The sequence below is a fragment of the Hordeum vulgare genome, chromosome 1H, assembly GCF_904849725.1.
Source record: "Hordeum vulgare subsp. vulgare chromosome 1H, MorexV3_pseudomolecules_assembly, whole genome shotgun sequence".
Classification (NCBI taxonomy): Eukaryota; Viridiplantae; Streptophyta; class Magnoliopsida; order Poales; family Poaceae; genus Hordeum; species Hordeum vulgare.
In genome coordinates, this window is record NC_058518.1 from 382242999 (window position 1) to 382258251 (window position 15253).

The 15253-nt window shown below is 43.7% G+C and overlaps 2 protein-coding genes across 2 annotated transcripts; both read right to left on the bottom strand.

Annotated features, from left to right (window-relative positions):
• LOC123439094 (phosphatidylinositol 4-phosphate 5-kinase 4) lies at positions 1–4189 on the bottom strand. Its single transcript, XM_045115843.1, has 3 exons — positions 3002–4189; positions 793–1051; positions 1–684 (listed from the first exon to the last, which is right to left on the bottom strand). Exons 1-3 carry the CDS (start codon positions 3976–3978, stop codon positions 511–513), a joined length of 1410 nt encoding a protein of 469 aa, XP_044971778.1. The 5' UTR covers positions 3979–4189; the 3' UTR covers positions 1–510.
• A 4035-nt stretch (positions 4190–8224) lies between these two features.
• On the bottom strand, positions 8225–14708 carry LOC123439104 (putative casein kinase II subunit beta-4). Its single transcript, XM_045115855.1, has 5 exons — positions 14296–14708; positions 10021–10239; positions 9192–9301; positions 8943–9108; positions 8225–8587 (listed from the first exon to the last, which is right to left on the bottom strand). The coding sequence occupies exons 1-5, from the start codon at positions 14492–14494 to the stop codon at positions 8454–8456; spliced, it is 828 nt and encodes a 275-aa protein (XP_044971790.1). The 5' UTR covers positions 14495–14708; the 3' UTR covers positions 8225–8453.
• Between the last annotated feature and the right edge of the window lie 545 nt (positions 14709–15253).

Below are 15253 nucleotides of genomic sequence, written 5' to 3' on the forward strand. Positions count from 1 at the left end.
TGATGAATCATGGTCGTGCATGATATATTTATGCGTTTCTGCTACAGAGATACAGACAACAGCGGGCGGCATCTGGCAACTCCAACCTCAACAGCCGGCACCACGAAAAACGTAGGGTTCTATACTTCTATACATGCTTAAAGCAGGGAGAAATTTGTCTCTGACAACCGAGGGTGTACATCATCATCACATCTCTAAGGTAGGATGGATATTACACTGAAGAAAAGCAGAGGGAAAGCTACCTGACCTCAATCCATTGCCTTCGACAACGGAAAGCTCTCGGCGCACAAGTTCTGCTGCATCACAAAAGACACCGCAGAGATGTATTGGAGGGATGGCAGAAAACTCTGCTTCCGAAGCTCTGATGCAGTGGGAGTCGCTCAGGTGTCGTCATGGACCGGTGGCAGAGCAACAACACCCCTATCGAGGAAATCAAAGCTTCTGCCAGACGATTCGTATTGTGATGGCATCGCGAAGCAGCTTCGTGCCAACCTTATGTTGGCTAAATCCTCACACTATTGACAACGGTAGATCATCATTATTATTTGGAATGCGTTTTTGTGCAGCTTTCACGGCAGACACTCTAGCTGCATTGGCTGCTTTATTAGCTGCGGCAACCGCCCTGTTAACCTTATCATCTACTCTGGGGACATCGTAGGCCTTCTCTGTAGCTCTTCTTGCCTCCTGGGTGTGTGACATAATCAGAAATCAGTGACCACGATAGTACAGTATGAAACATCATGGGAGGAAAGACTCTTTCTGATAACTACCGATGGTTTGCTGGCACATTACCTGCACTGCATTGAGGACCTTGGAATGGTTCACGGCAATTGCTGACCCTGGGACGATATTTTGGGTACTTAAGGTGTCAAGAACTCCATTTTGCCAGTGCCCTGCTTGTGTCTCTCCATTCCTGAATGTATACATGCCTAAGCCTTGCCTTCTGCCCTCATGCCATGCACCCTCGTATCTATGCCCATTGGCAAAGCTGTAGACTCCGAAACCATGCATCCTATCAGCAAAGTACTCCCCAGCATACGTGTCACCATTCCTGACAGCAGTAACAAAAGAGTTAGTTCAAAGCTCAATTAATACCAATTTTATACTGCATCATTTATTACTGCCAAACACGGCTATACTAGCACAAAGGAACCATGATACCATATTGCAACCCTAACAGGCTCGAGTTAAAAGTGAACTCAAAAGAACAAACATGGAAGAAAAGAGGAAAATGGAAGCTTAAGATCAGTTGCGATTCAAACAGAAGATGGTTGTACTGGAAAATATGCAGCACGGTATAACTGGAAAACATCACATAAAACTTTATATACTATCCCATGGGATTTGAAGAAGTTAGACATACTATCGAGCTAGTTGTCTGGTAAACAGAACTGGAAAGAGAATAATTTTTGACATAGTCTTTTCAGATGTATCAAGTACAGATGACAACAAAATAGGACCATAAAATACAAAGAGACCATGCACAATCATTGATGACTCGTATAGCCCACTACCAATCCCTTCAGGTACATCCAATTCCAATATAACCGATAACTGATGAGACAAATATATAATACTACAGTAATTAATGTATTTACGAAATCTCCGTGCATATAAGAAATGAACTTGGTGGTGCGGCCAAATCTGACTATGAAATCTTAAAAATAAGAAACTGGATTATAGTAACCATCCAATTGTGTACCATGAACTTTTAACTAACTGCAGCCACATAAATAAGTTGATATAAAAGATAACAGCTTAAGGGGCAAGATTTTACACAAGAACAGTTTCAAACAAGACTTGAAGAATTCAGATGAATAGATTTCACGCTGCACACAACTGAACGGCAGATCATTGCTAGAACTAAGTTCAAAACCTTGGGATATTGCTAAATAGATTGTCTACCCTAACTCATTCCTCATAAAGACCACAACCATAACCATTAATATTACTCAGATAGAAGAAAATACACACATGATATATGCATCCAATATACTCGTACAGGTCTGCCTCCAGATTTGGCAGATATTAAATTCATCCAAAACTAGCTGATGAGGTGATAGCAGTGTCACTCTATTCTACAAAAACTACATCTCAATTATCATTATCTGCAGTTCTTTGAGAGTTCTCCAGTCGATTGTAAGCTATGCCTGGCCAATAGCTTTCCTACCTAATGGCTAATGGCTACTGGGTATGGGGCAAGATAGCGTAAAGGGTAGCTTGTATTATTCGGCAGGACAGAGGTAACAAGGAGAGTTGTTGGTTGGGGCACTACCCTACTGATAATTACACCTTTTCCAGATTCCACTACGAACAGAACGAGAAAATTCTACATCAGATCTATGGTGAAGGGAATCAGCCAAGCGAGCCATCTCATCTCTCCCTAGAAACAACAACCTGACCAAAGTCCTTTACTTTGATTGGAAGAAGCATCTTACTCAACAGAAAGCAACGAAAGAACAATGCTACCGGCCACTAATGTAACATCTACTTGGGTGAAAAGAACTTCTACAGCTTACTTGATATATACTCCCACCCTGGCTCCGTCCCAAAATAAGTGCCTTAACCTTAGTACAACTTTGTACTACAGTTAGTACAAAGTTGAGACACTTATTTTGAGACCGAGGGAGTACACTAATTGTGCAGTTATCAACTTGACTACAATCCCTAGGTTATATCATGATATGGCCAATTAAACATGAGCTTGGCTTAGGTTAGACACGGAAACTCCACAAAAAATGTGAAAATGTTTAGCAATCAATGAGGCAAAACATGGAAGACGGAAAGTATCGACGCAAGCTCTACAATTTCCTTAGTCATCATATGTCATAGCTAACACAATCTCACGTTTGGCCGGATCTTCAACATTAACACGCTAATACTATGCACCGGTTATGTCTACATGAAAAAGGGTCATGGCTAGCATGTAACTAGCTGCACAGTTTAACTCGATTTCACAACTACGGGCAAACCTCTGGACAAATACAAACGCAATTCAAACCTGAAATGGTAGTGGCCTAGCCCGTGTTTGACACCTCTCTTGAACTCCCCGATGTAGCGGCTGCCATCCTCGCAGGTGTGCACGCCGTACCCGTGGCTCTGTCCGTTGGACCATTCCCCCGAGTAGACATCCCCGGTGTAGAACCTGTACACGCCGTGGCCGTGCCTGAGCCCCTGCCGGTACTGGCCCCTGTATCGGCTCCCCCTGGCCCAGGTCTCGACCCCGTAGCCGTCGTACTTGCCGTCGATCCAGTCCCCCTCGTACCTGCCGCTCATGTAGTAGTAGTAGACGCCACTGCCGGTGCAGCGGCCACGGTTGAACTGGCCCTCGTAGACATCACCGTTGCTGTACACCTGGACGAAATGGCCGGTGGTGGGGGCAGACGCGGAGGCGGACGGGGAGGAGCCGATGGACCAGAGGATCGGGGATCGGCGAGGGCGGCGGAGCGGGAGGTGGAAGGGGAGCGGGAACGGGAGGCGGGGGAGGGAGAGGCAGAGGAGCAGGAGCAGCGCGCAGGAGAAGGCCGCGGCGGAGAGGAAGTCGGCGAGGAGGGAGCGCGGGAGGATGGCGGGCGACGGGGAGAGGAAGTAGAGGGTCGGGAGGGAGAGGAGCAGCAGGATCCGGAGGCGGAGGTGGAGGCAGCGCAGCAGATGCCTCGCGGCGGCGGCGGCGGCGGCGGCCGCAGCCGGGGCGGGCGGCACGGAGGATGCGGCGAGCTTGCGGCGGCGCGGCGGGGTGAAGGGCGAGGGCAGCGGCGAGGGCCTGGTCGGGGTGGCGGAGGAGGAGGAGTTCATGGAGACGGGGCGCTTGTGCGGGGTGGAGGGGAGCGCATGGTGCGGGCTCGACGGGATGTGGATGCGGAGGGAGGAGGGGTGTGGGGGAGGCGGGTGGTTGGGATCGGATGGCGGCGGCGGCTCCGGCCCCGCGGCCGCGTCCGGCGCGGCGGCGGCGGCGACGGGGAGGTGGTGGTGGTGCATCTAGTTGGGATTGGGGCCGGATTTGGGATTGGGATTGGGATTGGGGGAGGTGGTGGCCGGAGGAGGAGGTGTCGACATGGGCGGGGCGGGGAGGGGAGGGAGGCTGCCGTCTTCTCTACGCTTTTCTCCTCGCTTTTCAGCACCAGTTTTTTCGGGTCTTTTCTCTCCTGCTCCCTGTCTTCTCGCTGGGTTTCTTCTCCTCCTTCCTCCCTTCCTTCTTCCCCATGCAACGGGTGATTAGTGTAATTAATGCAAACGAGTTCAGTGTAGTAATAATTAAGGGCCTCTTTGATTCAATGGAATCCTAAACGAAAATTTGAGGGCATCTAGTATTATTCTCAGATATTTTTTTTACTTACATCAATTGTTTGATTTGCAGGATTTTCCTTACGATCCATTTGTACCGCCTATATCATAGACAAAAAAAATCATCCACTCTCACATCGTGTGAAGAATCCAATGATTTTCCTACGCACAATCAAACGTCCATACTAATCATACAATATTAAAGATGGGATGCAACTTCATTGTCATGTTTTTCTACATTCCTGCGGTTTACAAATCATGTGAATCAAAGATGCCCTAACATTCAACTGGATCAACCAGATCCTAACCACTAATTAACAGTTTTCTTTTCTTATGCTGGGAATGGCCCCCTTGAATGGGTTCAAAGGAATCTCAAATTACGGCTGTTTTTCCATATTTTATGTTTCTATGTTTGGTTTTCTAATTTGTGGGCTTTGCAATTTGTGGAAATATTCTTCATACAAAGGGGAAAAAATCTATCTATGATAACATCATAAATGATTCCTATATTTGTCCTTCAAGTAATTAAATGTAATTTGGGTCATGTTTTTCAACCTGGGATGAAATTGTTCGCTCGTCCTTCGTCCAACATGACATATGCCCCACCACTTATTTATTTACCAAATAATTTTACATTTTCTTCGATAAGCCAATAAATGATTATCAAACAAGGGTTTACTACCAAATAAAGTTATATCAATCTAAAAAACTACTTCCTCCGTCCTACACCCTTCATGTCAAAATAAGTGTCACAATTTTATATTAGCTCTAGTACAGAATTGTACTAAGCTTAGGAAACTTATTTTGAAAAAAACGCTTTTATATTATGTGACGGAGGAGGGAGTATATTTTACACACTGTTAAATTAATATGTGCAGTTAATTCACAGGCTAACCTAGCAAAATATTTATTCTCCAGTTGCTAGGCACAAGTAATTATCTGGTTTAAATACTTGTTAGGCAGTGATAGTCTTGCCAGAACCCCTTTTTGCTGATGTATGCAGAGTTTGTCCTTTGTTTACGATCCCAATCAAATTGCAATTATTGAGAATACAAAATGAAGCCGAACAGTGCTAGTTACATTGGAAGTAACGTCCTTTAAAAACATGGGTACAATGCTCACGTCGTAGGTGTGAAGTTTCTTATGCACGAATGTCGTAGAAGACAAAAGATGCTAAATAATACTCCAGCCGTCCACAAATATAAGATGTTCTAACTTTTTTTATGAATTACTACCTTCGTTTTTAAATACTTTCTTTGTCTCAAAATAAGTGTCATCGATCTGGTATAAAATTTATATACTAACTTAATACAGATGTTACGACACTTATTTGAAAACGAAAGGAGTACAAGTCTTTTTAGAGATTTCAGTAAAAACTATATACAGATGTATACAAACATACTTTATAATATAAATCACTTATTTTGCTTTGTATGTAGTTTATAATAAAATATCTAAAAAGGCATATATTTAGAAATGAAAGGAGTAGATGCATATAAACATTTTTTTAATGTGTTTGTTCAGTATTTTTAGTCCGTGCGTAGTTTATATTGAAATATTCATAACATCATATATTTGTGAACGAAGACGGTACTGGAACATTTTTCTCACCAACAAAAGAAAAAACTAAGAAACACTTCAGACACACGGGTTAGCAGATCACAGCGACTTAGCGTGGGATGCATGCATTTAGCTAGCAGACTCACACTTTTACTCGCGATGTACTACTTGGTTAGGTTTTGCAGGTCTGTTTGCCTGCACATGGAACCCAAGGATGAAAAGTGGTAGGCGGATAGGGCCAGCACGTTGGACGGTTGGAGGTCTCCCATTTCCGTGTGCCTTCGCCTTGCCTGGATCTGGCTTTGTCATGTGTGCGTGCAAGGAAAACAAGGGGAATGGATGGGGCTCTATTCAGCAGGCCACGATTAGAATTTCCCCTGCAAAAGCAAGCCCTCGGCCATTTTGGTCCGTCAATTTATTACTCTATCCGTTCTACACAGCGCGTATAATTTCTTCTGAAAGCCAAACTTCAAGTTTCTACATTTGCAATATCCAAACATATGCATTTGGTATTCTGTTTGCAGATATTTGTTTCTACAAACTTGATCAAAGCTTGCACGCTTTAATACCTCTGCGCGCTTGGTCCTCGTGGTGTGCTCTAGTACTAGTACGTGGCTGAGCCAAAGTGGCTGCAGTTACGAGCTCAGGACAAGATCGTTTCTAAGTTTAGAGGCACAGCACACGTGGCCACGTACGGTGCTTCAGGTCACAGTGGACGGCAGCATGCGGCGAGTGAGGTTACGAGCACCACTCCTAAGTTTAGGCGCGGAGTAGACATGGTTTTGGTGGCTGGAGTTACGAGCTTCCTAAGTTTAGCACTGACACTGGCACACACACTTGCGATGCCCCGAAGAGGCTATTTTTACTGGGTGTGAAGACAGTGTTCGTTTCTAAGTTTAGCAGCGCGCAGTACCACGCGGCTGCGGTGGTCCAAGTGCCGCGACGAGGTCGCCGTTCCTAAGTTTAGTGGTGCAGTGACTGGAGCTGCGAGCTCAAGAGAAGACCGTTTCTAAGTTTAGTTTGTATGGTCCGTGCACTCAGTGGCGGGTCTATTATTGCTCTTGTTCATGAGTTGAGTTCAAGGCAGAGTCGTGTGTTTGGAATATTCCATACGATGATTCAGGGTGGACATGTGAGTTGATAATACAGTGGCAGTAGTATAATGAGAATGATAATTTGTTGAGAATTGAGGCGTCACCGGGTCAAAAGAGGACACGTTCGTCGTGGCGCGGTTGATGTTGATGAGCAGGCTACATCGCCATGCTTATCCACATCCGTGGGTGGCATGACGGATGGATAATATCCTACGTGTGCCACAGGGTTATTTTAATGCAAGGTGTCCAGGCATCATAAATCAGAATAGACAATTGCTCCTGCATGGGTTTTAGTATGACAGTGATACCGTGTGTTTGCTTCGACTAATCATGGAGAAAATGGGCCAACTTGTTTGCTCATCACACCATCTTGATCCAACATCAAGCACGGCTCTGCCCTATTTTTAATGTTCTTCTTGCTTCTATTTGCAGGGGAAACCAGTGTTTTTCTGCGCATTAAAAAAACTACTGAGGAAATTACTCTACTTACTCCGTTCCTAAATGTTTGTTTTTAAAAAAAATTAACTACGGATTATATACGAAACAAAATGAATGAACTTAGACTCTAAATTACTCCCTTCATCCGATGAAAATGTGCATATAGACATTTTAGAACAAATTATAAAGTGAAGTAAAAGATGCATTGAAAAGATGCAACACCATCTCTCTCCTCTTTAATTACCCAACCCCAATGAGCTAAGTATATGTAAAAATTAATAAGATTATGTGTAGAATGTCATTAGTCTTGATTACTGTATGATGAGAGAGAAACATTTTTTTATTTTAAAGTGCATTGGAAAGATAAAAGTATACTCTTTTGTGGATAAATTTTAAAGCCAAACGTACATTTTTCATCAGACAGAGGGAGTATATCTATACATCCGTATGTAGTCCATAGTAAAATCTTTAGAAAGGCAAATATTTAGGAACGAAGGGAGTACTACATAGTTTATGTATACCTTTCCAACAATAAACTCACAGAACATACTAACAGGAAAACCAAGAACTTGCACGAATACACGAAGATGTAAGTGCCTTGCTAGACGAGAACATAGAGAATGCAAAGTTCTCGAAAGTAATCACACAATAACGTAAGAAACTACTCTCTTCATCCACAAATATAAGGTGTTATAACTTTTTGTTTCTAAATCAGGTGTACATAAAGACGTTTTAGTGCGTTTATTCACTCATTTTAGTCTGTGTGTACTCCATACTGAAATATTCAAAACATCTTATATTTGTGAATGGAGGGAGTTAACTTGCTAGGTTGACCTAGACGCATCAGATTCAGACACAGAAAAACTCCTGCTAACATGCAAATGTGCATAGCTTGATCAAGTGAAGAAACCTAGATTACACAGCAGTCATACAACAAAACAGATACAGTTGCTCAGCAGTTTACAGCAAGATTCAAGCTCGCGAGTACTCGAATCAAGAGGCCACAACATTTTGAGGCCATGGTGTTCCATCTCTAACACTAGGTAAAAACAAATTGCGCCCGCTGGTAAAAGTTTGTCACGATTGCTTGTGAAGTTTGAAGCCAAAAACCCTTGGAACGTATTGCTGTGATGGCTTCTGTGGCTTCAGGTGTGGATATGTCATCAAGAAGAGATGAGGGAACGTCGTACCAAAGTATGCTCCATCAATGTCTTGGCTGAGTAAAGGATGTAACAGCGGTAGAAGGTTTGTTTCTAGTATAACTGTAACCACCAAACACATGTATGAATATGCAACACAAACTGCCAAAAGGTCCAAAATGCAGGATGAAGGAAAGTCGAATCATGTTTAGTGCGGACCACAAATTACTACCTAAACCTTTTTCTATACAGTTATATCACAGTGCTAAATTTCCACAAAACCGCATCAGAAATTACATAAGCAATCATAATATGAGAAGAGCATGTTTCATGGGTCACACAAGTTAATACTCTTACGATGGATGGATATATTATATTAGTATATTATTACTAATAATTTTAGCAGAGTGAAAAATCAAAAGGATACTGCCTTGGTACTTGGACCTTGGATAGTGTAAGTCTTCACATTTTGGACAAAACACCTTCACTGTGCTTGACCTAGGAATGTCTGATTGCCCTGCTGGAAGACAGGGCTGGCCACAGCAGTATACTCGAGGGCATCTGCCAAAATCATAATTCTTGAACTTTTCTAACTGCAACAAATAAAAATGTAGTAATTCAGTACTCTGGCAAGAAAGAATTATATCTTGACGCATAAGATGAAAACATATATTACCATTGCAGCTAGACCCTTGCTAGTTAAGATGTACCGTGCATGGATTAAACCATACAGCATCTCTGCAGATGACTCAATTAATTCATTTTGCTCCTCAGTGAATACATCACCTGTACAAAAATGGCCCCACTTAGATGAATTCAACAGTACCTTCTGCGGATACTAGAGTGCGGAATGAATATACACAGTTGCTGGAATTTTGCTTCATTATGAAATGAAATTGATGAACATAAACAAAGATATTATTAAAAAAATAAGTAGACGATCTGAAAATGCAAATAATAGATGGTAAGATTCAGAAAAAAAAAACACTTTTAACCCTAAACTTGGAGAAAGTTCAGTTTTCAACCTGAACTCTAAAACCATTGGAAATGCTACGGCAAACTACTGAAATAGCCCGCTTATTTTTTGTACAGGTGATGGTTGTGACATGCCAATGGCGTGGATGTCACCACCAGAAACAAACACTAAAGAAAACAATTCCAAAAGAAACTATACCATCCGGGTTAAAAACTTTCACAGAAAGATATACCAGAATTGTACAAACAGATAAAAGAATGGAATTTGATAACATGCAGCGACGTGACATTGAGGTTGCATCTGTGTGGCTTCCACATTAGTCAAAACCACCGCCTGTGAAACCGCTTGAGCTTTAAAAGTGGGCAGTTTCAATAGTTCAAGGTTGCATTTCAAGCGCTTTTAGAGTTCAAGGTTGAAGAGTGAATTTTTTTTCACACAGAAATAACATGTTAATTGCATTACACTGTTACTGGTGTATTTAGTATTTACAGTAAAAAAAAAGTAGCTTCTTAAGAAGAAACAATCTCACCATTAGAAGACTCAATGTCTAGGATGAGATCAAGTGCATAATCATAATATGGCACCTGATTGCTTAGGCCACAGAGATTGAAATCATCCTGTATATAATCATCATCAATCTCACAGAAGAATTCGTTGCCTCGCAAGCTACAGAACCATGAAATCCAAGATGTGTCCTCTCCTTCAGAACCGCTAACATCAGAATCTTCACTGTCAGTTTCGAATTCCTCTGCAGTGCCAAAATAAGAAGGTTAGAGTATATAGTAAAAAATGCTTTTATTTATCTTTCCTACTTATAAAGATTGGAGTTGGTGGTGAGTTTACACATGGAACCAACAACTTCATCAATAAACAAATGCGACCCTATCCACATGTATAGACTAACAACCTTGAAGAGACATACATAAACAAATGTACTTTTACTAACATGTGTGATCTAAAATACAAACAAGTACACTACTAATTTCAGGTGAGACCAACACATATAGAAGACACAAATAACAAACGTAGAAATGCAACTCCAACTCAAAATTATGCTCTTATTTTCAGTTTCTCTCCCCAACCAAGTTCTTCCAGTTTTATATCACAGAACAAGAGAGTGAACAAACTCTGATTCCAAAGCGATGATAGACCCTGTCTTCCTACCCAATCCATGATATTGTGCAGACAACTTACTAATGACTATTCTCATATGTCTCAACATTTGTTTACTAACATGTGCGATCTAAAATACAAACAAGTACACTACTAATTTCAGGTGATACCAACACATATAGAAGACACAAATAACAAACGTAGAAATGCAACTCCAACTCAAAATTATGCTCTTATTTTCAGTTTCTCTCCCCAACCAAGTTCTTCCAGTTTTATATCACAGAACAAGAGAGTGAACAAACTCTGATTCCAAAGCGACGATAGACCCTGTCTTCCTACCCAATCCATGATATTGTGCAGACAACTTACTAATGACTATTCTCATATGTCTCAACATTTGAAATGTTATTACTTAAGATTCTCCAATTGATGTCCCATGATACTTCATTGTATTTTCGCTCTTTTTAACCGTGAACCGCACGCAAAGGCTGCAGGACACCAATGTATTTTAATGACTTTCTAAGCCAATGACCTAACTCCTCAATATTTTATAGTTTCGTAGCAAAGACGGGCATTGTGCTAGTAATCACAACTGTCCCCGTAAAGCGACGTCCTGAGGAACAACACTACTCCCTCCAATCCATATTAGTTGTCGTTGAACTAGACATATTTCAGTGTTAGATACATCCATTTGAGCAACAATTAATATGGATCAGAGGGAGTACGAATATCCATGTGTCTCACAAACGTAAAAAAGCATGATATTCTATAGATTAGAAAAACACAAAGAACATCACTATAGCGACAAAGCAAAGAGAAAAAAAAACTTTCTTATTGAGTTACTCCACAAAAATTTGAATTCATAGTGTTCGATATCCCCAAGGGTGTCTAGGGCAAGCCTAAGGTGTTCAATCCTCAAACAACACATGATTTAACAGAAATGACCAGTTCAAACAGAAAATATAAGAGCAACTCTAGCAGAGTGACCATAAGTAGAGTCGTCATATTGCATATGGAGCACACTCCATAATGTTTTGGAGGCCGGCGAGCCTTTGCGCAAATACATAATCACCATAAGGCCTTGTACAATGCTAGGTGCTTAGAAAATAAACCTTGTTTTTTTTAAGCACCAGCGCCTATTTCTACTGGAGAGATGCCTAATTAAGCGTCTAACCTGTACAAATAAGCACCGGTGCTTAGAGAAACACTGGTTTATTTATCTAAGCATCCCACCTAAGCGCCTTGCATTGTGCAGGCCTAAACATAGACTCCAAAAAATTTCTCCATGTGGGGTCGGTTTGTCTTTGGCTCACAAGACCTCTTTCTTCCCCATCTCACCAAACAACAATGGAAGAAGTTTCGAGCTTGATTTCAGAAAGGATGTTTACTCCGATTTCAACAAAGATATCTAAACGATTTCAACTAGTTCAGCCTCTTCCTTTGTTTGGAAGTGACCTTGATGCTTCGGCTGCTTCCACTTCCACGGTCAGGCGGTTGACGAACATTTGTGCGTCCGTGATGCGGGAAAAGGCCACAGCTTTGTAGCCCTCCATGATTACTAGTGTTAGTGGAATGGCTAAGGGCGTGTTTGGTAGCCTGCATGGAGAGTGTATGAGCCCAAAAGTTCCCTCCCCGACCCACTTTTCGCTGTTTGGTAGGGTGTATGGGCTGAGGAGAGCATGCATCAACTGATGCAAAAAAGGGCCTCAGCATAGCTGAGCCCAGCACCCCCGCGGAGGCGAGCTGAGGAGAGCTATGCTGAGCCCATGCACCCTCGCCCCGCCTCGCCCTCGCCCTCCCGCGCCCCTCCCGAGCTCCGGCAGCCTCGCCCGAGCCCCCCCGCGCCTCGTCCGAGCTCCGGCGACCTCGCTCGAGCTCCGACGGCCTCGTCCGAGCCCCGCCGCACCTCGCCCGAGCTCCCGCGGCCTCGCTCGAGCCCCGCCCGAGCCCCCGCGGCCTCGCCCACTCTCCTCCTCGATCTCCACCGCATGGCGTTCTTTGCATCTGGATCGGGTCGCGACGCGGCGTGGGGCTACGGATCCGGTCGAGGTCACGGTGGTGGAGGAGCCTTCCGAGCCCCGTCGCCGCCTCCGCCCCCTCCCCCCGTTCCTTCACCTCCCTCCTCTTCCTCCCTCGCAGTGCACCTCTTCCTACCAAACACAGTCTCATCCAAACATGTCACAACACATACATGACCACCAAACAACTGAAGATGAATGTATTCATCATGTCTATACTTAGCATGCATCAACAGGGAACAACTATGCTAGGGTGAGAACAGCTGCCAAACACACCCTAAGATACTGATCATGCAGCACATGATCTTGGTTCAATCTACTGCTACCGTAACTTATTCTAGAGCAAATAAATATCATTTTTAGATAGTATTTTGATGCGCAGCTTTTGTCTTGATCCTGCCCTCTTTTGATATGTGTATTGATTCCATCCATGGCTACATAAAGAAGTGAGCAAACTAAAACGCGAGAAGCTGACTCGAACCAACCAATCTCCTTTTAGATACCGATTCTAACCTCTTTCCATGTGTGCTTGTTTCAACTCATGTGGCTACATATAAGAGTGTTAGCAAAAATAAAAAGGCACACAGAGCTCCAATGTCTCCTACTGGCCAAAAGCCACAGATGCCCTTTCTAAAGCAAGTGATCATGGGTTCGATCCACTGCATACCCCAATCGCCCATTTGTTTCCCATGAAGTTAGAATTAGTCAACCTTTGTTAATGTTTCATCACTTATTAATTAGGTTCGGCGATAACACATGTCCAGGTTGGAGAAACAAGTACGTAATGTGATTGGCCAAAAATCATTATTGAAACTAACTGATTTGCAATATTACAAAACAAACGGTAAAATTGGCCAAAGTATGCTAAGTTAATACTTGATTAGGCTCAACAATAAATGTTGGTATGTTTGGTCAAACGTGTCTCCTGGTTGGAGACACAGGCAAACAAAGTGGTTTGATCAAAAAAATCAGTCTTGGAACTCCCTGTTCGATCTACAGTACTACACTAGGAAAATACTTTACTCCTCATGGAGCATCTTTCCTGCCAAAGGAGAGCATCGTAAAGGAGTGAATCACATCAAGCTTCTATACCCAAAATTATCCTGCAGTAAATGCTGCATTTGCCTTAAATACCATTAAATAGTCCAAAAGATAAAAGACTGAAGCTTGAGAGCCCTACTGGCCTAACAGACAATCAGCCACGAAAAGACACTGAGATGACTTGTAGCAAACCAATACCAGAAAAGAATAAAACATTCTCTACCAGACAATCACGTAATCCAGTAGCAAAAAATGCTAGCCAGGCAAAATAAAATCAAGGCTCTTATTCCTCGACAGTCTTTAAGCCATCCCTGCCATTCATCTTCAGCACTCCTAGTTTGTTTCGCGTACTATCGTCTTTCTTTCCCCCGTACAGCATGATACTGATGATAGTTACATGAAGCACCGACGTCGGACATAAAGTAAACAGAGCAAGGCGGGATCGATTCCTCAGCTCCATGCAATGCGATGAGCTTCCAGTTTTCCCGCGTCTCATTGCAAACGGGGGATGAGCGCCTTGTTATTTCTTCTACCACTAAAACAACATGAGCCGCGTAGTTCTGGCAAAAGCAAGCAATGCGGAACACACAAAAAAACAAGCAACGGAGGCCGGCGAGCGGCTAGATCCTCACCGACGTCGGAGACTTTGGGGACCTTGCCGATCTGGGTGGTTATCTTGCCGGCGGCGAGCATCTCCTTCTCCCTGGACGCCCCCCTGGAGGTGGACGGGGACGGCCTTTCCGTGTGTTTCTCCAGCGCCTCCTTGATGCGCTTCCGGTCCATCTCCGCGGCGCCGCCGAAACCCCGATCCCTGTAGGCTGCGCCGCTCATCCCCCGCTGTGGTCCGGAGCCCCTGCTTGCCGGCAACCGCGCGGCGCGACGCGTCGGCGCTCGCAGGCTGGACTAGGGTTTGAACTTGGCTGCGCAGGTGGGGGGAGGAACGAGATGGAGAGGGGAGAGAGAGATCGGAACGGTGACGAGGCGCGGGGGAGGGGGGAGGGAGAGCGTGGGCGGCTGTTGTAATTATGACAGGCGCCCGGGGGCTTCCCGCAAAGATGACACGCCAGCCATGCCAGATATTTTTACTCTGCTGTTGGGCCCAGAAAAATAAATAAATAGTGGCTCCTTCAAAAAGCCAAAAGCCCAACTGCTTCCTAACATCCCCTAAAAAAAAAAAACCGAAGCAACTAACAAAGGAATGCTCCTTCGAAAGCCTCTCAAGGACAACTTCAACGTGCCGATTCAAATGAACGACGTTTTTGTTCGCTTTTGATCCGTTTGAATCGATCGCCTGCATATTTGTGTTCTTTTTTTAAATGTATCGATCAATGCATCTAGCGGGAAGTAAGTGGACATCAACATTGTGGCAGTAAAACAATTGAAAAAGGGTGGGTGAGGATGGGTCAGGGAATTAAATAAGTAAAAAGAGCTGGGTGGATGGATGACAAGTGGGTCACGTCGGACACACGTGGGCGACGCACACACTGAAAACTCCCGCTTTGTGTTCGCGTGCGACCCAAATGTGACCCAAATTTGCGTCAGAAATGGTCCACGCGGACGTGAAGCGAATGCCTTTTAGGTTTGGATCGA